Source organism: Diabrotica virgifera, chromosome 8, assembly GCF_917563875.1.
Source record: "Diabrotica virgifera virgifera chromosome 8, PGI_DIABVI_V3a".
Lineage (NCBI taxonomy): Eukaryota > Metazoa > Arthropoda > Insecta > Coleoptera > Chrysomelidae > Diabrotica > Diabrotica virgifera.
The window spans coordinates 181435931-181457494 of NC_065450.1; the positions used below are offsets into that span (position 1 = coordinate 181435931).

A 21564-nucleotide genomic window follows, 5' to 3' on the forward strand; every position below is an offset into this window, starting at 1 on the left:
AATTGTTTATCAATAATTAAATATCCTGGCAATATAAAAGACCTTTTCGTATGAATTATAATTCCAAAAGCCGATGGAAATTGAATAAACAGTTTAGCAACAATTGAATTGTTAATTAAAAATTTACGGTCGCTATATTAACCACAATAATTATGATATATAAGAATAACTATGATTTTTGTATAAAATGACACTGTACCTATCTAATGTACTTTACAGAATTGAAATTGGACTATTTAAGCGGCCTCACGAATATTTTAAAATTATATACAATTTTTTGGCTTATAAACAAATAGAATACCTCGGGAAATCTTTAATCAAATTAAATCGTGAAATTGGTATTGGAAAGAAAGGTGGCAGGGCGCTTCTTTTAAAAGAAAAAACCTTTAATTGTGATGAGTGGTTCCTGAGGTACAACCGGTTAAATTTGACCGGCATTTATGGCAAAGATATAAACAATAGGATCATAATTTTTAAACCATCACCTTTTTATTCTTGTCCTCTTTCTTCACACCAATTTTATATCTTTAAAACACTCATAACATATATTATTATAATAAAAACTATCGATCTTACGAGTGAAAATTGCCAAAAATAGCAAAAAATTACAATAAAAAATTAGGTCGGAGAAAATATAATCTCAAAGTTCAAAATCGGTATACGTTAAAAAAATGCATTTTCTCGGCTTCCCATTAAGCTATTTTCTTCATTATTTTTATTTTCAATTTTTTTGTTCCGAAGTATCTCGAGTAGAGCCATCTAACTAACAAATTATTAAAAGTCAAAGTTGCTTTTGTTTTGTTATAATAACTTAATTTATTTATTACAACAAAAATTTTTAATTTGTTTAAATAAAAATTAATTCAATACTTATAAAGCTTTCAAGTGAGAATATTTGTGTTTTTAACGTTAAAAGGTACACTTGTAGTAAGTTTATCTAAAAAATATCTACAACTGGAAAAATATGTAGTTTTATTTTCTTATAAAAAAATTAATCCATTATAACAAAACAAAAGGAAGTTTGATATTTAGTAATGCATTAGTTAGATGGCTTTACTCGACTGTTACTTTTGAACAAAAAAAAGAATGAAAAAAATTGCTCCATGGGAAGCCGAGAAAATGCATTTTTTTAACGTACACCGATTTAGCTTTGAGATTACATTTCCTCCAACCTAATTTTTGATTGGAATTTTGCTATTTATGTCAATTTTCAGTCGTAATATCGATAGTTTTTATTATAATAATATATGTTATGAGTATTTTAAAGATATGAAAATTAGTGTGGAGAAAGAGGCAAAAAGAAACAGGTGATGTTTCGAAAATTATGATCCTATTGTTTGTATCTTTGCCGTAAATGCCGGTCAACTTTGACTGGTTGTATCTCAGGAACCACTCATCAAAATTAAACGTTTTTGCTTTTGAAAGAAATGCCGTGCCACCTTTCTTTCCAATACCGTTTTCATGATTTAATTTAATTTAAGATTTCCCGAGACATTCTATTTGTTTATAAGCCAAATAATTGTTTATAATTTTAAAATGTTCCTGAGGCCGCTTAAATAGTCCAATTTTAATTCTCTAAATTACAAATTAGATAGGTACAGTGTCTTTTTATACAAAAATCATAGTTATTCTTATGTATTATAATTATTGCGGTTATTATAGCAACTGTAAATGTTTACTCAACAAATTAATTCTTGCTAAACTGTTCATTCAATTTTCATCGGCTTCTGGAATTATATTCTATACGAAAAGAGCTTTTATACTACCAGGCTATTTAATTATTAATAAACAATTACTTATCTAAAATTTTAGATGAAGCTTATAGATTTTGTTGGAAAAACCCGCATTTTCTGGGAAACATTTTCATCGAAGTAAATCGGGAAAAACACGTCTCTATGCAGAATTTAATTACGGTGAATTTTTATTTGGATGTTTTTGGTGTAAAGGTAAAACCTTTGAAGTTATAGAGCAAAAATTAAATAAAACACGATTATCGAGCGCCATTTTGTTTATAAAAAAGTAGCACACTCTCTGGGGACTTTGCATATCTATATTATTAATATATACAATCATAAGATTCGATTACAGCAATAAAATTGCTGGTAAATAACGTTTCCTTGTATTTTGCTAATTAGCTCAGAGTATTATGTAGTGCACTGAAAATATTGTTTTTGATCATGAAATGACGTCATTTAACTTTGGATGAGATAAATAAGGCTGTGGGCTTTGTTCAATGTGGCATGCAGCAAACTAATGTAGTTACACGCATGGGAGTCTCCAAAGTATTAATAAAAGTCAATTGTGGCGTCATCTTTGGGACATTGTAAGTCGAGCCCCATGTCATCTAGGACGTGAGCGCGTTACAACTGCAGCTCAAGACCGAATTTTAGTGTTAATCGCTAGAAGAAAACCAACAAATACACCACCTGAATTGGTTATCGAATTGTAGAGGGCCCACCAGGTAACCAAAGGCTATGATACCAGTACTTTAAATGTTTTTTATGTCAAAATAACTCGCACAAGATATACACTTGTCAAGGATTTTTAAATATGTCTGAAGATGAGCGTTATCAAACAGTCAAAGTAAAGAATGCGTGTCTCAACTGCTTGGCTAGTGGTCACTCGACAAGTACATGTACCTCTACGTCAAATTGCGCCAAATGTTGCAGAAAGCATCACTCCCTGCTCCACTTCTCTATCGGTTCTACTCGCAACCCAAATAATTCTCGTTTCTTCGCAAGAACAAATCAAGAATCTCTTAGTCTATCGAACAGAAACATTGACTTTCAAAATACTCGTCACTCTCAAGATTCGCAAGGAAATCATAATTCTCAAAATACTCGAACTCACTCTAATGTATCTCGTGATCCCAATACTCAAATCGAAACTCCAAGCTCTTCTGCAAACTCACGAAAAGCAAATCAGTCTTACTCTAATGATGTCTATCAAGCATCACCTCTCTCTGCACTTTCGGGCAAAAAGGAGGTTCTACTCCAAACAGTATATGTTACAATATATGACTCTCATAATATTCCTGTTAAGGTACGCTACCTTACAGACTCTGCTAGCCAGCTGTCGTTTATCACTGAAGAATTAGCAAGTCGCTTGAAGCGTATTGATTACACAAAAAGTCTTCAAATCTCTGGTATATCCGAAATCTGTTCGACATTGAATAAAATGGTGGATTTAAATATTTTCTCAAACGTTGATCCCACGAAACAGTTTACAATCTCCTGTGCCATTCTCCCAACCATCACTTGTAAGCATCCTCAGATGATATTGGATTTTAATGCTCTTAAAATTCCACCAAACATTCATCTAGCTGATCCAGAATTTTGTGCTCCTGCCGAAGTTCAAATTTTGCTTGGAGCAGATATTTATTTCGACTTACTCACTTATGGTTTATCGCCCGAAGGGGCAATCCCAGTGTCATTTTCAGCGATAATGGCACGAACTTTCTCGGTGCAAAAAACCAATTGGAGGAAATATATGAGTTGCGTCTCAAAGGTAATACCTCTGAATTTATTCGCTCGTTCGCTAGTTCATGTCAAATTCAGTGGAAGTTTATCCCTCCCCGTTCTCCACACCACGGTGGTATTTGGGAAGCTGCCATAAAAATTTCAAGTATCATCTCGTAAGAGTAATGGGTAACTGAAATTTTACCTTCGAATAATTATCTACTGTAGTTTCACAGATTGAAGCAGTACCTAATTCACGCCCTATTTGCGCGCTCTCAGATGACCCGCCCGATTTTTCCTTTCTCACTCCCGGACACTCCCTTATTGGATCTAACTTAACCTCATATACTAAATCGGATTTCTCTCATATTCAAGAAAATAAGTTCTCCTTGTGGAATAAATTCTGCAAGATTCAGCAGAATATGTAGAAGGTCTGGAGCCGCGATTACCTTAAGGCTTCAAAATAGACCCAAATGGTTTACTCATCAGGAAGGCATAAAGCCTGATGATCTCGTCCTGCTCGAGGATGAAAACTCGCCTCCTCTTAAATGGCCTATAGCTCAGGTAGTTGAGATATATCCGGGAAAGGATAACAAGGTAAGAGTTGTAAAGGTTATAAAACTCCTGAACGGTTATAACTTTAATAATTTGTTAGTTTTGGTTATAACTTTTTTCGAATTATACTTAACCCTAGAATACGGGACCGTTTTTGCCAAGCGTAAATACGGGACGATCGTAAATTTTACTACTCCATAGAAAAGAGCCTATATTTTTTACTTTGAATTTTTTATTCAGTGTATAAAAAACAATTCCGATTCCTAGAATAAAAATGAACGCATAAAATTATGAAACAGACATAATTTGAGTATTCTAAGGAACATAGAGTACAAATATCTCCTCGGTGTTCTCCGCAAATTGGCTTCTTGCACTCCTTGCAATAGTTGGTGGTCATGCGCCTTTTTTTGTCTGGACAGTAGAAACGAGTCTTCGTCATCTTTTTCTGGGTTATATTCGCATCATCTCCTTTAGTTATGTTGAGGATTTCAGCTAAGTTTTGGCGAATATTTCGACGTAAACTTGCGGGGTTGTATCTGTTTATCGAAATGACTATGACTAATATCGGAGCTATAGGATTCAGTTTCCAAATTGTCCTCTTCCCAGTCACTATCACTATCTTCAAACGGATCTGGATCACTCACTTCCCCGTTCATAATACGTGCCGCTTCCTCCACCAGTTGTTTTGCCGACAAAAACTTTGTATTTGACATTCTAATACGAAAAGCTCAAATATTACATAGTATATTATGTAATGAGAATGAAAAACAATTTACCTTAATTTTTTGTTACTAAAACACTCAAAACCAAAATACAAACAATAATATCCAGCTGATTTATTATATGACATAAACACGGGACTTTCGTAAAATTTACGAACCAAGTGACGAGAAATGGCCTCAGAATTGGAAATTACAACAACCGCCTGCTACATTATCAAGATCAATACTAATGTGGAAGGTACTCAATTGGGGAAATCGTTAAAATAAACGAGAGTGGACAAAAATGCCCAATGTATTATGAGCGTCGTAAAATTTACGAATGACTCGTATTCTAGGGTTAATTATTTTCTCTTTTTGTTTTTTGATGCCTTCTCATCAAGGCGGGAACTATGTTGCGAATGCAACTTCTGAGAATTATGGTGCAACTGACGCTTGCCCTTTTTCCCTACAAGTAAAACAAAAATGCGTTGGGTTTTTTGTGAGCCGGTTTTATGCATACATGGAGTTGTGTGTTTTTTTCTCGCCTGTTTTAGCTAACTTTCGTGTGCCGACTCTCAAACAAGCAACATGTATCACCTCTGTGTAAAAATAGATCGCGAAATTTACTGTGTAAAATTAAATGTAAAAATTTAGTAAGTAGTTATGTGAAAATGATCGCCAGAATAAGGTAAACTCTTTTATTAAATTTATAGCCTGCACGAGTTTTTCTTCTTTCCACGAACCAGTCGAAGGAAGCCGCCCCCAATGGGTGGCTTGCAACAAGTAGAGGGGATAAATCAACCCCCCCTCATCAGTATTCATATTTTGAGTTCGCAACTTCACATCATTCTTACAAAATATTTTTCTTTTCTGTTGTTAGTGAATGTTAATAGGATTTTTTCTTATGTGTAATTTGATCTCTTGTATACATAATCTTTAGTTTACAACCTAGAACCGTTTTGAAGTGTCTACATAATATGGTAAGAGACAGGAAACGTTTAAGCAAAAATAAATTGTTTTATTTATGAGACCGACAGACCCAGGAATAAAAATAGTTTCTTCTGAGAAAGAGTGAGAAATACATAAAATATTAAGCAAAACTATAAAACAATAAAATACAAACATAAATGAATTGATAACCTATATAAATCACGAACATGATTCGAGTCATGCTGGACAAACCATTTTTTTTTGTTTTAAAATTATGGCCACTAGCATATATGATAAAAAACGTAACATAAACGTAAAACGTAAACGTAATAATTATTATAAACATCACATCAACATTATAAGCATAAAATTTAACTTGTTTTTGTTTCTTTTCTGCTCTTGCAAAAATGGGAATTGTGTGCACTTAAAGTTTTTTATTTTTCAGGTTTTTTTCATATTGCGGAAAAAATACCAACAAGCTAGTTTTCTCCACATATATCACCATACTGGCATTTTATGCGCAGCTTTCTTGGCATTTAGATATGACTATGGGGATACTACATGGATAATTGGTGGTTTAAATTCGCTAACTCATGTTTTTATGTATGTTTACTATTTATTGAGTGCTATAAATTCCAGATGGAGCAAGTATACCACAATAAAGAAGAGTTTAACCTTATTACAGATTGTAAGTAATACTTCGTAATATTTATTTGTTATAAAAAATTATACAGGGTGTAAAAAAAATAAAGGTCATAAATTAAATCACATATTCTGGGACCAAAAATAGTTCGATTCAACCTAACTTACCTTAGTACAAATATGCACACAAAAAAAGTTACAGCCCTTTGAAGTTACAAAATGAAAATCGATTTTTTCCGATATATCGAAAACTATTAGAGATTATTTAATGAAAATAGACATGTTGTATTATTATGATATGAATATCCTAAAATAAATTATATTGAAATTTGTGCAGCCCATAAAATTTGTATGGGATTTTGGTTCCCTTAAACCCCCCAAACTTTTATGTGCGTCCCAATTAAATTATTTTTGTAGTACCATTAGTTAAACACAATATTTTTAAATTTTTTTTGCCTCTTAGTACTTTTTCGATAAACCAGTTTTAATAGAGAGGCGGGTTCTTTTTTAATATGTTTAAAAAAATTTATGGGGGTTTTGTGCCTTTAAACCCTCCAAATGTTTGTGTACGTTCCAATTAAACTATTATCTTTGTACCATTAGTTTAACACAGTGTTTTTAACACTTTTTTGCCTCGTAGTATTTTTCAGATAAGGCACCTTTTATCAAGATGTGGCTTCATTTTTAATATGGTTCAAAGTATACCTCAAACTGTAATTTATAAATAAATTTTCATTTTATTACCAAGTCTCTAAAATCGTACTTAACAGTACACAAATATGTGGTGGATTTGACAAAATATTCAAAATATCTCAAACAAAACTAACTTTTCGAAAAAGTACTAAGAGGCAAAAAAGTTTTAAAAACATTGTGTTTTAAAACGTACACAAAAGTTTGGGGGGGTTTAAGGGAACACAACCCCCATAAAATTTTTATGGGGTACACAAATTTCACTACAATTTTTTTTTAGATGTTCCTATCATAAGAATGTCACATGTCCGTTTTAAATAAGAAACCTCAAACTGTGTTCGATCTATTGAAAAAAATCGATTTTTATTTTGTAACTTCAAAGGGCTATAACTTTTTTTGGGTGCACATTTGTACTAAGGTAAGTTAGGTTCAATCGAACTATTTTTGGTCCCAGAATGTGTGATTTAATTTATGACCTGTATTTTGTTACACCCTGTATATATATATATATATATATAAAACGTTCAAGTAGTAAAAGTTACTAGTAAATAACAAAGTACTGAGATAACAGCTGGGAAGAACCCTAGTACTGAGGAAGCAATTAAAGACTGGTGCTTCAAAGTGAGTGCCTTTTATTTTTGTCATGCTTTCGCCTATTGATTTTAGACTTCTTCAGGACTTGCTACAAAGGAGAACATTCTTTCCAAATATGCTTAAAGATAGAACAAGCAATTGTTACCGAAATAGGTGCACTAGTGCTCAGTGAAAATAACGATAAATCTTTTACCTTATCTTTTTGTGTATACAAAAGTAAAATAGATATTTTTGTTTTTATTAGCTAATAAAACCAACTCCCTGTCCAACCCTAATCCATTGTAAGAAAATTTACTTATCAACTTCTAACGATTTTGGTCTAAATTTTTGGACTCTTTGTAAGCTTTCTCTATAAAATTATTCAATTTTGAACAGGTATTGATTGTAACAATTTGATCCTTTTCGAAGTCTATAAAATGAGGAAAATTACCAGAAAACCCGTAAAACCAGTTTTTCCGATTTTTGAAGTTGGTGCACCTTACGGATAAATCTGAAAAAAATTAGAAATATCCATGTATGTCCATGAATGTGTTAACAAGCTACGAGAGGTTCAGTTGGTTCAGGACAAGGTCTTGTCGATTTCAGCTGCAACAAAAACTGCTCCTCAAACAGATGCAAGTGCAAGAAGGCAATGATACTCTGCAACTATAATAATTGTCACCAAAGCACACGATAGAAAAATAAACAATAATCTTTATAATTGAGGTCTTTTATAATATGATTGATTGTATTATCAATTGTCCATTAGTCTTATTTAGTCCAGACGAACCACTATCGTTTTAATAAAAATAATTATCTTACATCCAATTACAGAGTATTATATTTAATGTATCTATTTATTTTGCTTTGTAGGTACACTATGTTTATACAAGGCCATATTAATATCAGGATAAACTAGTTTGGCCTAGGCTAAACTAGTTTATCCTATCACGTTTAGGACAAACTAGTTTGGTCTAGGCCAAACTAGTTTATCCTAACGCGTTCAGGACAAACAAATTTGACCTAGGCCGAACTAGTTTGTCCTGAAATGGGGTTTGGCCGATAATATCTATATTAATTTACTTTGACTTACTTTGTAGGTGCAACTGAATGTGATATTGTTTTCGTTGGCAATAACAAAACTTATTCCAGAGTGTTATTCAGTGCCAACTTATAGTTTAGTTATATGGATATTTCAAAATGTGTTTATGATCAACTTATTTGTAAGATTTTACATTAAATCATATGTAAATAACCAAAAGAGTGTAGGTAAAAAGAAATAATTGTATTTTTTAAATAAATTTAATATATAATAACATGTCTCTCTCTCTCTCTCTCTCTCTCTCTCTCTCTCTCTCTCTCTCTCTCTCTCTCACTCGTTGTTCGAATTACACATGATGTACACATACCCATACATACGTTCAATATAATATATAAATATACAGGGTGAGGCAGATAAAGGGCCTATTAGAAATATCTCGAGAACTAAAGCAAAGAGAATCATGAAAATTGGAATACAAGGGTTTTGAGGTATAAACTATTTAATGAAAATATTTTCTTCTCTTTGCTACTTCCGGTTATACCGGAAGTTGATTGTAACTTCGTTTTTTTAAATGGGACACCCTGTATATTTTTACATTTTTGGATTCTCCTCGATTTCTTCTTTCTTAAAATATAAGGTTTTGTAATATTAAACAGGGTAGGTTAAAAGATAATTACGTTTTCTTATTAATTTCGTAGCAATATTCACACCCTGTAGGATTGTAGTAGTTTGGCATAATAAACTGTATTTATGTTCAAATGATTTTTAATATAGTCTACTATTGTTAAGAGTTATTGGTAGAGTTAAATTTTTCATTTTAGTATACAGGGTGGGTCGAAACTCGGAATGTGTATTTTCTGAGTTTTCTTAAATAGAACACCCTGTATTTTAGTATTGTCATGAAATATTATTTTATGGTACTTTTTAATTTCTTAAGCATTCCCTATACCTAACTTCTTTAATTTTTGAGTTATTGGTGATTCAAACCAAACATTAATTGCAAAACAAAATGGGTGAAATTGTATTAGGTTGGCCGTGAAAATATTCAGTCACAAATAATTTTTTGGAAATGAATACATATTAATCTATACTGATAATTAAAATTGCCAATAGTTGCGATTAACAATTAAGCACAAACTAAAGCAGTTAGGTATAGGGAATGCTTGAGAAGTAAAAAGTACCATGAAATATCATTTCATTACAATACTAAAATATAGGGTGTTCCATTTAAGAAAACTCAGGAAATACTCATTCCGAGTTTCGACCCACCCTGTATACTAAAATTAAAAATTTAGCTACACTAATAATTGTTAACAATACTAGCCTATACTAAAAATCATTTGAACATAAATAGAGTTTATTATGTCAAACTACTACAATCCTACAGGGTGTGAATATTGCTACGAAATTAATAAAAAAAACGTAATTATCTTTTAACCGACCCTGTATAATCTTACAAAACCTTTTATTGTAAGAAAGAAGAAATCGATGAGAAACCAAAAATGTAAAAATATACAGGGTGTCCCATTTAAAAAAACGAAGTTATAAGCAACTTCCGGTATAACCGGAAGTACCAAATAGATGAAAATATTTTCATTAAATAGATCAGTCTTCAAAACCCCTTATTCCAATTTTCATAATTCAGTTGTCTTTAGTTCTCGATATATTTCTAATAGGCCCTTTATCTGCCTCACCCTATATACATGTGATGCGGGGCGAGAAGTATGGCATCCTGCGACTCATAATGCAAGGAGAGATAGATGGCAGAAGAAGCATCGGAAGAAGACGAATTTCATGGCTGAAGAACTTGCGAGAATGTTTTGGATGCAGCTCAAAACAACTATTTAGAGCTACTGCCTCAAAAATTAAAATAGCTAGGATGAATGCCAACCTCCGTAGCGGAGATGGCATCTGAAGAAGAAGAAGATATATTTGTGGGTGTGGCCGCCTGTTACAAGCAAGTCGGTTTTAAAAGTGTTCTCTTAGAAAAATTGTGAATTGGGGTATGTACACTTTATATTTAAACTGAAGAACTGTCAACCATATACCAATAGATGCAAAGAAGAGTTTGAGAAGAAAGATTTCAAAAATATCATTCTATTTTTTTAATAAAAGGAAAAGTTCAAAATTAGTAAATTAATCTTTAAAATTAAAGTAAAAGTTTTTAGTATAACCAATTTTAATACATTAAGTTTTTGCATTTTAAATAACGTTTTTGTACAAAACAGTAACTACGGTCTGCTATAATAAAGGTACACTAAAATCCACTGTAGTAAAGATATGGAACAGAAAATTGATGCGATTTGAAAAAATTTAAAGTTAGACCTACTGGAAAAACAAAATATGAGAACAGAAGACAAAATCAACACAATTACTAAAGAATTGGCAGAACTAACAGAAGAAAACACAGAGTTAAAAGAAAAGAATCAAGAACTTCAAACAATATTGCAAATTCAAGAAAGAAGGGTAGAAGTATTAGAAAAAAAAAGTAAGAAAAAATCTGATCATCCAAGAAATAGAAGAGATCGAAAATGAAGACGAAACGCAAATAAAGCATAAGATTTGGTACCAATCCATACCAAAGGGATACGAAGACTTGGTACCAAAAATATTAATAAGAAAAGACCGATCCCCATAGAATTCAAAAATTGGTAACAAAAACACATACAAGTTCAAAGAAATGTACTTCGCAAATATCAAAAAGAAGCAAGAGAGAAAGGTCAAAATGCAGGTATTCGTTATAACAAATTGCTTCTAAATGGCGAATTATTCACTTTGAGTCAATTGCAAACCTTATCACAAGAAAATGAAGCTATAGTAATAGAAGATCAGAAAAAGAATAAAGCTAGAAAATATGGTGATATATCCGTCTCGGAGGAAGAGTTAACAATGGGTACATACTATGTACTACAGAAAGATCAATGAAAATAACGAAAACGTATGGCTATATGCAGCACAAATATGGGGAACAACAAGTAATACCAACATTCAAAAACTTTAACGGTTCCAATCAAAAGTGTTGCGCCAGATCTGCAATGCTCCTTGGTATGTTACGAACCAGAGATTACACCACGACCTACAGCTACCAACTGTTAGCGAAGCAATATCTGCTGTAAATTGTAGATACAAGACCAGACTTTCCTGTCATCCAAATCCGCTCGCCACGGACCTGCTCAACATTTCTCATGAAAGACGATTAAAAAGACCTGACCCTTTGGACCTCTAGTACATCTGAACATCAGAGCAACAACAGAGTGCAGTGTCATAGAGCAGTGAAATAAAATTGTTTTAGCTTCAGTGATTTTTTAAACTTCTTTCGTATTTTTTATTCATGTTTCTTAGACTTTTAATAATCATATTTGTTGTCTGAACTGTCCAATATACAAAATTTTATCTATCTATTATGTTCCAAGTAATTGTTATGTCTTATTTTAAAACTATAATCTTATATGTTTTACTGGGTGCTCGCCACTTGGCGGCCTCCATCTATGTTATTTTTCAATAATTATATGTATTGCTTATTGTTTGTAATGAGACAGATTGCAATGAACATTGGATGTTAAAAAAAAAACAGTAATGTAGACTTTAATTTTAAGAATAGGGGTAAAGATAACAGAATTGTAAAGGTAGGTCAGAAAAACGAGCAAGATATAAAACGAAAATAGAAAACATAATTGAACAATGTAATCAAGTAAATGAAAATCAGGTCAGAAATATCGAAGATAAATGGAGGGTTTTAAAAGAAGAAGTAATAACAGCTGCAAAAGAAGTAGTGGGGAAAAGCAAAGAACCTAGCCAAAAAGATGGTATGATAAAGACTGTCAGAGACTAATGGAACAAAAAAACCAAGCTAGGCTTAAAATGGTGAACAAGAGTACGAAAGAAACCAAAGAGAAATATACTACAAGAAGACGACAATTAAAAAGTATCTAAGATTAAAAAAAAGGAACACAATAAAGACAAGATTGAAATGCTAGAAGAACATGAACAAAAGCATTAAATAAAACGATTATATCAGGAAATAAATCTTGAAAAAAAAGGTTTGCAACCAAGAACAAAATTATGCAAAGACAAAAATGGATACCTAATAGCAGACGAAACAGGAGTGCTAAAACGGTGGAGAGAACATTTTAAAGAACTGTTGAATAAACAAAATCAACGTTGCGAAATAGAAGAGCTAAGATTGGTAGGAGAGGCTGAAGTAGACCAATATGTACCAACAGAAGCAGAAATAAAATAGACAATAAAAAAAATGAAAAATAACAATGCCCCAGGATGCGATACAATATCTGTAGAAATGTTAAAATATGGAGGACATAGAATACAAAGTGAAATATCAAAGTTAATACTAGAAATATGGACCACAGGAATAATGCCGGAACATTAGTTAGATTGCAATAATCACCGGGGAACATCACTACTAAACGTTGGATACAAAATATTTAGCAAAATATTGGAAGGAAGACTAAATAATATGTATAATGGAACAAACAACAGGGGATTATCAAGGAGGATTCAGGAAAGACAGGTCAACTATAGACCAAATATTTACAGTAAGGTAATCGCTGGAAAAATTCTACGAGCGGAATACCGAATTACATCATTTATTTGTAGATTTCAAACAAGCATATGACTTTATAATTTAGGAAGGAATTATATAGCGCAATACAAAAGTTAAAGGTGCCAAAAATCTAATCAGATTAGTAAAACTAGGCCTAACCAGCACCAAAGCAAAAGTAAGGATCCAAAATCAACTGTCCGATGAATTTAACAATTAAAGAATGTCTAACACAAGGGGATGCACTGTCAACAACACTTTTTAACCTTGCGTTGGAACAAGTAATGAGGAAAACTCCTATAGATATTGATGGTACAATATTTACAAAGCTCAATCAGGTCGTTGCCTACGCAGATGATATAGACACAATCAGCTGGACATTAAAAGACCTAGAAAAAATTTATACATATTTTAAAGAAGCGACACAGACTATGGGTCTAGAAGTTAATGTCTCAAAGACAAAGTACATGATAACAACTCGGGAAAAAGTACAAACGGAAGGCAACATATCTCTGAGCGGGCAAAATTTTGAAAGAGTGGACCGTTTCAAATATTTAGGATCAACAATAACAGAAGGAAATAGAAACAGTGATGAGGTAACAGCAAGAATTACACTTGGAAACAAATGCTTCTACAGCCTAAAAAATATCATAAAGTCAAAACCAGTATCCATTAATTCAAAAGTAAAAATATACACAAGAGTAATGAGACCTATAGTAATGTATGCATGAGAAACATGGATCTTGACTAGTGAACAAGAGGATCAACTTCTTAGATGGAGAAGAAAAATCTTAAGGAAAATATATGAACCTATACAGGGGAATGGCGTATAAGAATGAACCACGAAATAAATAGAGTGTAGAGTGTAAACAGGCCTAATATCATAAAAGAAATACGAAGTAAACTACTGAGTTGGTTAGGACACGTAGAAAGGATGGATGATAAGAGAAATACAAAAAAAGTTCTTAGAAAAGAATTAAATGGGAAGAGACCGAGAGGTAGGCCTAGAAAGAGATGGATTGATAATATTAACCATGATTTGAAAGACCTAGGAATACGAGAATGGGAAAAACAAGCAAAGGAAAGAAAAACATGGCAACTATAGTCAAACAAGCAAAACACACATAACGCCGAAAAGACCTCCTCAATAAAGAAACAAGGAAGTAATATTTTAGATAAATATCGTTTAGAACACTTTTGAGGAGTTATGCGTATGGCTGGCCCCCACACCATGTAAAATTTTAGAGCCTAGAAACCCCAAAGGGCGACCATGCCCCTCCATGGGCTGTCAGCGGTCATCGATGATGATGATAATGATGTATATTTGTGAAAAGTCAACATCGGGCAGACCAACCGAAGAATCCATGTTTGACGAGATGAACACCGAAATGCTATCGAAATTAGAGAAACAACGTCATTCATTGCATAACATGTGGCAAATATAGGACATGCAATAAACCTGAACAAAACGACGATGTTATCTAATATGGAAATCCACATAAAACGTGAAATTAGAGAATCGATAGAAATAGAAAAAAATCCTAACAAGCTAAACCAAAGAGACGATGCTCAAAGGCTTCCTACAACATGGAAAACGGTACTGAAAAAAAATACCAAAATAAATCATACAGCGACATCCACACGTATAACCCCACCGACTCCCCCAACCTATACTGGGAAAATAACAAGAGCCAAGAGACGCGCAAGTGAAGGAACGCATCATGATCAATTATATAGGTAACTATATTATAATATTGATATTAGGTGTATATAGATACATATGTACTAGGTAACTATATCCCGGTTTAAATAATAGAAATTTGAGTTCTCGAAACGTTTCTAGTAGCAACCAATGATCGGTTATTGCAATAATTCGGTTACAGTTGAGTCCACGAGTTTTTACCCCTGCGTCATTAATATCTGGCGAGATAAAACACATATTTGATAATAGGGGCATAGGGGTGTAAGGGATGGTGACGTGCAACATACAGCCTCTCCTATCCAAATGTCAACCTCACCTGCCCGTGTGATGATTTTGATCTTGATCATCCGGTGCACCCTGCTAGGTAACTGATGAGGCTCTGGCGACCGAGTGACTGCCGGAATAAGCAGTCCCCACTTGTTGACCAACTTCGGTTGGTATGCAAGTGAAAGGGCACTCTTTTTCCTGGGGTCAAGAAATTGGCGCTACAGGCGGAAGAATTATTTACTAGTCAACAGCATAAGGATGTAGACGGCAAGGAGAAACCACTACATTAAAGATCCATCATGGATATCTCTAGTACGATCATCATGACTGTACAACAAAAAGCCAACTTAACCACTGATCATGGGAATCGGAGACCAGGATCCGGCATGGGAGGTATATCAGAAGAAGACCACAGGGCCTCCCGGGTCGTCAACCAGCGAAATCCCTGTGAAGTAATAAATACCACTCTTAAAGAAAATAGAAAAACACCCAAGAGAGTATTAAAAATTGGTACATGGAATGCTGGAGTATGTATGATCCAGGCAAAATGCATAATATAATACAAGAAATGCAAAGATTAAATGTTGACATTCTAGGCATTAGTGAGGCAAGATGGCCAAATTCTGGCAGTTTTTCGACAACAAATGGCATAGCATATTACTCCGGAAACAGTAGTACTCAACACAGACACGGCGTAGCAGTTTTCGTATCTAAGTCTATGATGCAGTCGGTCATTAATTTTACTCCAGTATTAGATCGGCTCTTATTTCTCCAACTACAAACAAACACAAGTAAACTAAATATCTTACAGATCTATGCACCTACTGCAGATAAATCCGAAAAGGGAATTGAACAATTATACGAAGAAATCAATCAAGTATTAAAATCGACGAAATCACGAGACTTCACCGTAACTCTAGGTGATTTTAACTCAAAAATTGGTAAAGGAAAAAGTGGCAAACATGTAGGAGAATACGGACTTGGTAAAAGAAATGAACGAGGTGACAGACTGCTTCAATTCTGTCAGGAGAATAACATGATTGCATCTAATACATTCTTCAACTTACCAAAGAGAAGACTATATACGTGGAAATCACCCCAGGACAATGGCCAAAGAATAATTCGAGACCAGATTGATTTTTACTGATAAACGAACGATACAGAAACTCCTTAAAATCCGTTAAGGCTTACCCAGGCGCAGATGTCTATTCAGACCATAACCCTCTAATAGCGCAAATGAGTATTAAATTAAAAAGATTGGAGCAGAAAAGAAGAGCAAACCAGATAGACGTCAGTCATTTATGTAACCTGGAGGTAAAGGAGGAACTGCAAAGATGTATTAATAATAATTTGAAAATACTTCATGAAAAAGAAACATCTCAGCCAACGAACAACATAGATAAAAATGGCAAAACGTAAAAATGGCGATAACAAATCCTTCGAAGAAAATTCTTACTAAGGAAAAACCAAAAATAAAGCAAAGATGGATGACTGATACAATCCTTTTTCTCGTGAACAATCGGAGAATAATGAAAGGAAAAAACGAACAAAGGTATAAACAAATACAGAAAGAAATCAAAAAAGAAATCAGAATAGCAAAGGAAGATTTTTATCATTAAGTGTGAATTATGTTTGTGTTTTTTAAGTGTGTGTTTTTTTATTATTAAGTGTGAAGAAATAGAGCAACTGCAGGCAAAACATGATATTTTTAATGTACATAAAAAAGTGAAAGAACTTTCAGGTACACAAAAACGTAAGTAGCCAAATATCCTGTATAATGTCAACGGAAACATAATAACAGACCTAGAAGAACAGTTGAAGACATGGAAAACTATGTTGAAGAACTCTTTGTAGATGATAGACAACAATCTGAACTAAGTAACATACAAGGAGACTAAGGTTAAGAAATAACGGAAGAGGAAGTAATGTACGCACTAAAAAGAATGAAAAACGGTAAAGCAACAGGTCCAGATGAAATACCAACGGAAATCCTTAAACTGATACAAGAAAACTCGATCCACATTTAAGTTGAACTTTTCAATAGCATTTATACATCAGGAAAAATACCACAAGAATGGCTCTTATCCACCTTTGTTATTATACTAAAAAAGATGAATGCCAAACAATGTAGTGATTACCGTACAATCAGTTTGATGAGCCATGTACTGAAAATATTCCTGAAAATTATACACACTAGAGTACACAGAAAACTGGAAATGGATATCAATGATACCCAGTTTGGATTCCGAAATGGACTCGCAACAAGAGAGGCGTTGTTTGCACTGAACGTTATGTCTCAAATATGTCTTGACATAAACCAAGATGTATTCATGTGTTTCATAGATTATAACAAGGCCTTTGATAAAGTGCGACATGATCATCTAATCAGACTCCTGGCAGAAAAGAATTTAGATAAACGAAACATCCGACTAATAGCAAATATGTACTACAATTAGAAAGCAGTAATGAGAGTAGAGAATAATACCACTGAAGAAATTAAAATAAAGCGAGGTGTGAGACAAGGGTGTATACTGTCACCAACCTTGTGTAATCTCTATTCCGAAGACGTAATGAATAGAACACTCTCTGAGCAATCCATAGGTATTAAAATAAATGGTGTTAGATTAAACAATCTAAGATTTGCCGACGACACCGTTCTAATCGCAGAAACACTTGAAGAGCTACAGACATTGGTGAATAAGATAGCAGACTGCAGCGAAGAATATGAACTATCTTTGAACATAAAGAAAACTATGGTAATATCGAAATCAACACGAAATGTCCAAAATTTATATTTACACAATAAAATTATCGATCGGGTTAGCAAATACAAATATTTAGGCAATTTTATAAATGAAGACAACGATAGCTCAGCAGAAATCAAAATAAGAATAGAAAAAGCCAGATCCATATTCACTAAAATGAAGAGAGTGTTCTGTGGAAGAGATTTGAGCCTTTAAATAAAACTTCGCCTGATGAGATGTTACGTACTTTCTGTGCTGTTCCACGGAATGGAGTCATGGACGCTGAAAAAGATTGATACCAAAAAATTAGAGACATTTGAGCTGTGGATGTATCGCAGAATCTTGAGAGTATCATGGACGGAGAGAGTCACAAACGTCGAGGTCTTGAGAAGAATGAATAAAGAAAATGAAGTCATATTTACGATCAAAAAACGAAAACTGCAATACTTGGGATACATTACAAGAGGCGAAAGATATGAACTGCTTCGAATAATTATGCAGGGGAAGATAGCAGGAAAAAGGTCCATAGGAAGAAGACGAAACTCCTGGCTATAGAATCTACGGGAATGGTATAGCTGTAGCAACAACGTATTGTTTCGGTCAGCAGTTTCGAAAATACGTATAGCCCTGATGATCGCTAACCTTCGGAACGAAGATGGCACTTGAAGAAGAAGAAGGGGCAGTAGCTACTTACTGTCACTTGCTGTTGCGTTTAGTAAATTTCAATTTCCGACTTATCATCGACTTATTTCGTATGCTTTAAATTATGACGCAGGTAAAGACTCGTGCACTCAACTATATATGGAAATACTTTTGGCTTGGCACCAAAGCTATTCCAATAAGTGGGTTCGACTGTATTATATAGATTCGTGTGTGTGTTATAAATTCTTTTATGTAGAAAATAGCTTAATAATTAATAAGTGTGTGTAAATTAAAAAAAATAAATTAAGAGTTTTGAATTAAAATAAAGTGTTTAATAATCAACATAATAATGCTAAGAACTCATTACAGTTTTCTACTATAACATGTTAGATTGTTGGTCTGACCTGCACTTAAAAAAATTCATGTGTTTAAATACAAATTAAAATGGAACGCAATTGAAAATTCAAATAAAAAAAAATTACCTGAATATAGAACGAATCAAATTATAATTTTGAATATTTATACATTGTGTCACAGCTATTATTTGTGTCTTGTAATCTATTGTATTTGTGAGAAATGAATAGGCGATTTCGGATCGTAAATATTTTCTCTAGAAATGGCGATTATTACTGATGTTGTAAATGATTTAACTAATAAGATTGGTAAGAATTTTTTTTTATTTAGATATTAAGTTTATTTTAGTTATTTTATGTCGAAAAGCTGGATGGTGTTAAAGAAAAAAGAATCAACCAACACAAGATAGTCGAAGCAACAAAGCACTGAACCTCCGAAAAAAAAACGACAAGACTGATCTTAATAATTCTTTTTGTATTTGATTTGTGAATGGCCATAGGATAATATTTAAAAAGTGCATACAAGAAACTCATTCGAAAAGTGTATCTCAAATATACATTAAAAAAATTCAGAACCCATCTAGTCCAGTCGGGTTATACGAATAAGAGGCCTAACCTTGCATTAGGAGCTGCCCCAAATTTTATTTTTTTAATCTTTAGGGGGATCAATAATAGTGTAAATTTAAAATCTCGACTGAATTCCGCCATTGCGTTAGCCGCCATCTTGATTTTAAACGAGAACCGTTTTTGCCCAATATCTCCGCCATTTTCAACTTTTTGACAAAAAGTATAACAACCAAAATGTAATTTTCTATCATTTCTATTTTTACAATTTTTTCGTGCCATCGATATTTTCCGAGTTATAGCGGAAAATAGTGACAGTTATATATAAATAGAACATAACTATTGAATTATCTCGTTTATTGTTAGTTTTACGACAAAAATGTTCCTACAGAAAAATAGAGAGAATTGAATTATACACAATTTTAGTTTCTTTCAGTTTTTGCTAAAGTTAAGATTTAAGGTAATATATATGCGATAATGGCGCGAGCGTAAGACCTGATTGATTTTGTAGCAATTGTTTTTGTTCAATATACTTTCTTAATCAATCTTAATCAATATACTTTCTTGTTCAATATACTACTGTTCTTTATTTTGTTCGTAAATTGTTTCAAATATGATTTCCTACAATTTCTTTTTAACAATTTTTTTCATGCGGTTGATAATTTCCGAGTTAAGTGGGAAAATAGTAAAAAGTGGTGAGGGGAGCATAATTACTGAATTGAATATATTAATAATTAATAAGTGTGAATTGATTATATTTTCCGTGCTGCCCCAAATTTTATAATTCTGTCCTTTGGGGGAGATCAATAGTAGTGTAAATTTAAAATCTCGACTGAATTACGTGGTTGCATTAGCCGCCATATTGATTTTAAATGACAACCGTTGTTGCTTAATATCTCCGCCATTTTCAACTTTTCGACAAAAACGGTAGGAACTAAAATTGTTGGAAACACAATTTCCTAGAATGTCTTTTCCACACTTTTTTTATGCGATTAATATTCTCCGTGTAAAGGAGGAAAATAGTGGAAGCGGAGGGGAAGCATAATTATTGAATTGTCTCATTTAGTATTAACTTTACGACATAATTGTACTTAAACAAAAATAAAGAGAATTATATTTTATACAATTTTTGAAACTTATAATGAAACACCAAGCAAACTAAGTACATAAAAGACATAAATAACTTATATGCATTAAGTTCACTTAATTTTATTAACTAGCGAGTTTTATTGGTTGAATTTGTCTGTCGATAATTAAGTTTCATGTCCGCTAACATATTTTAATATTTCAACAATATTTTTATTAAATTTTGGACCCCTTGGGGGGAATTTTCCCATTAAATCGTAATTGCAGCAATTTCAGTCCTTACCCTTTTTGTCGAAAAGTTAAAAATGGGAAAGATATTGAACAAAAACAATTGCTTTAAAATCAATCGGGTCTTACGCTCTCGCTTTTACCGCATACGCACTACCTTAAATATTGATTTTATCAAAAAAAATGAAAGAAATCAAAATTGTACAAAATTTAATTATCTTCATTTTTGTGTGGGTTAAAAGTTGTTGTAGAAGTAATAATAAACGAGATAATTCAATAAATCAATAATATGCTTTAACTGTCACTGTTTTTTCCCATAACTCGGAAAATATGGACCGCACGAAAAAAATTATAATAAACAAAATTATATAAAATCGCATTTTCAACAATTTCAGTTTCAATATTTTTTGTCAAAAGGTTGAAAATGGCGGAGATATTGAGCAAAAACGGTTCTCGTTTAAAATCAAGATGGCGGCTAACGCAACGGTCAAATGCAGTCGAGATTTTAAATTTGTACTACTATTGACCCCTCCTAAAGATTAGAAAAATAAAATTAGGGACAGCTCCTAATGTAAGGTCAAATGGTATCCCGACTGGGCTAGTCAATTATCGGCGGAAATGAGTTCAATTTTGTTACTCGGGGGGTTTTTGGGGTCGCTGAAGATAAATATCGAGGGTCACAGTGCAGGACCTTGTATCTTTTTTTTTTTCGAAATTCGGTTTTATGTTTATTCCGTTTGCAAACAGCATCAAAGAACAATATGACCAAAAAAAAAATAAAAGAAGTATGAAAATTTGGGAATAGGTAGTTGAAATTGTCTATTATTAT

The 21564-nt window shown here is 32.9% G+C and overlaps 2 protein-coding genes across 3 annotated transcripts in view; both read left to right on the forward strand.

The window, feature by feature from the left end:
* The window catches only part of LOC114327888 (elongation of very long chain fatty acids protein 1-like), a 65955-nt gene extending 57090 nt beyond the window's left edge, over positions 1–8865 (forward strand). For both annotated transcript variants that reach the window (XM_050659903.1, XM_050659902.1), the window contains exons 4-5: positions 6090–6332; positions 8650–8865. In XM_050659903.1, the coding sequence (XP_050515860.1) occupies positions 6090–6332; positions 8650–8832 (426 nt within the window). In that variant the 3' untranslated portion in view covers positions 8833–8865. The remainder of the gene's footprint in view (positions 1–6089; positions 6333–8649) is intronic.
* A 10008-nt stretch (positions 8866–18873) lies between these two features.
* The window catches only part of LOC114327892 (elongation of very long chain fatty acids protein 1), a 65095-nt gene continuing 62404 nt past the window's right edge, over positions 18874–21564 (forward strand). The window contains exon 1 of the mRNA XM_028276608.1: positions 18874–19166. Within this exon, the coding sequence (XP_028132409.1) occupies positions 19121–19166 (46 nt within the window). The 5' untranslated portion in view covers positions 18874–19120. The remainder of the gene's footprint in view (positions 19167–21564) is intronic.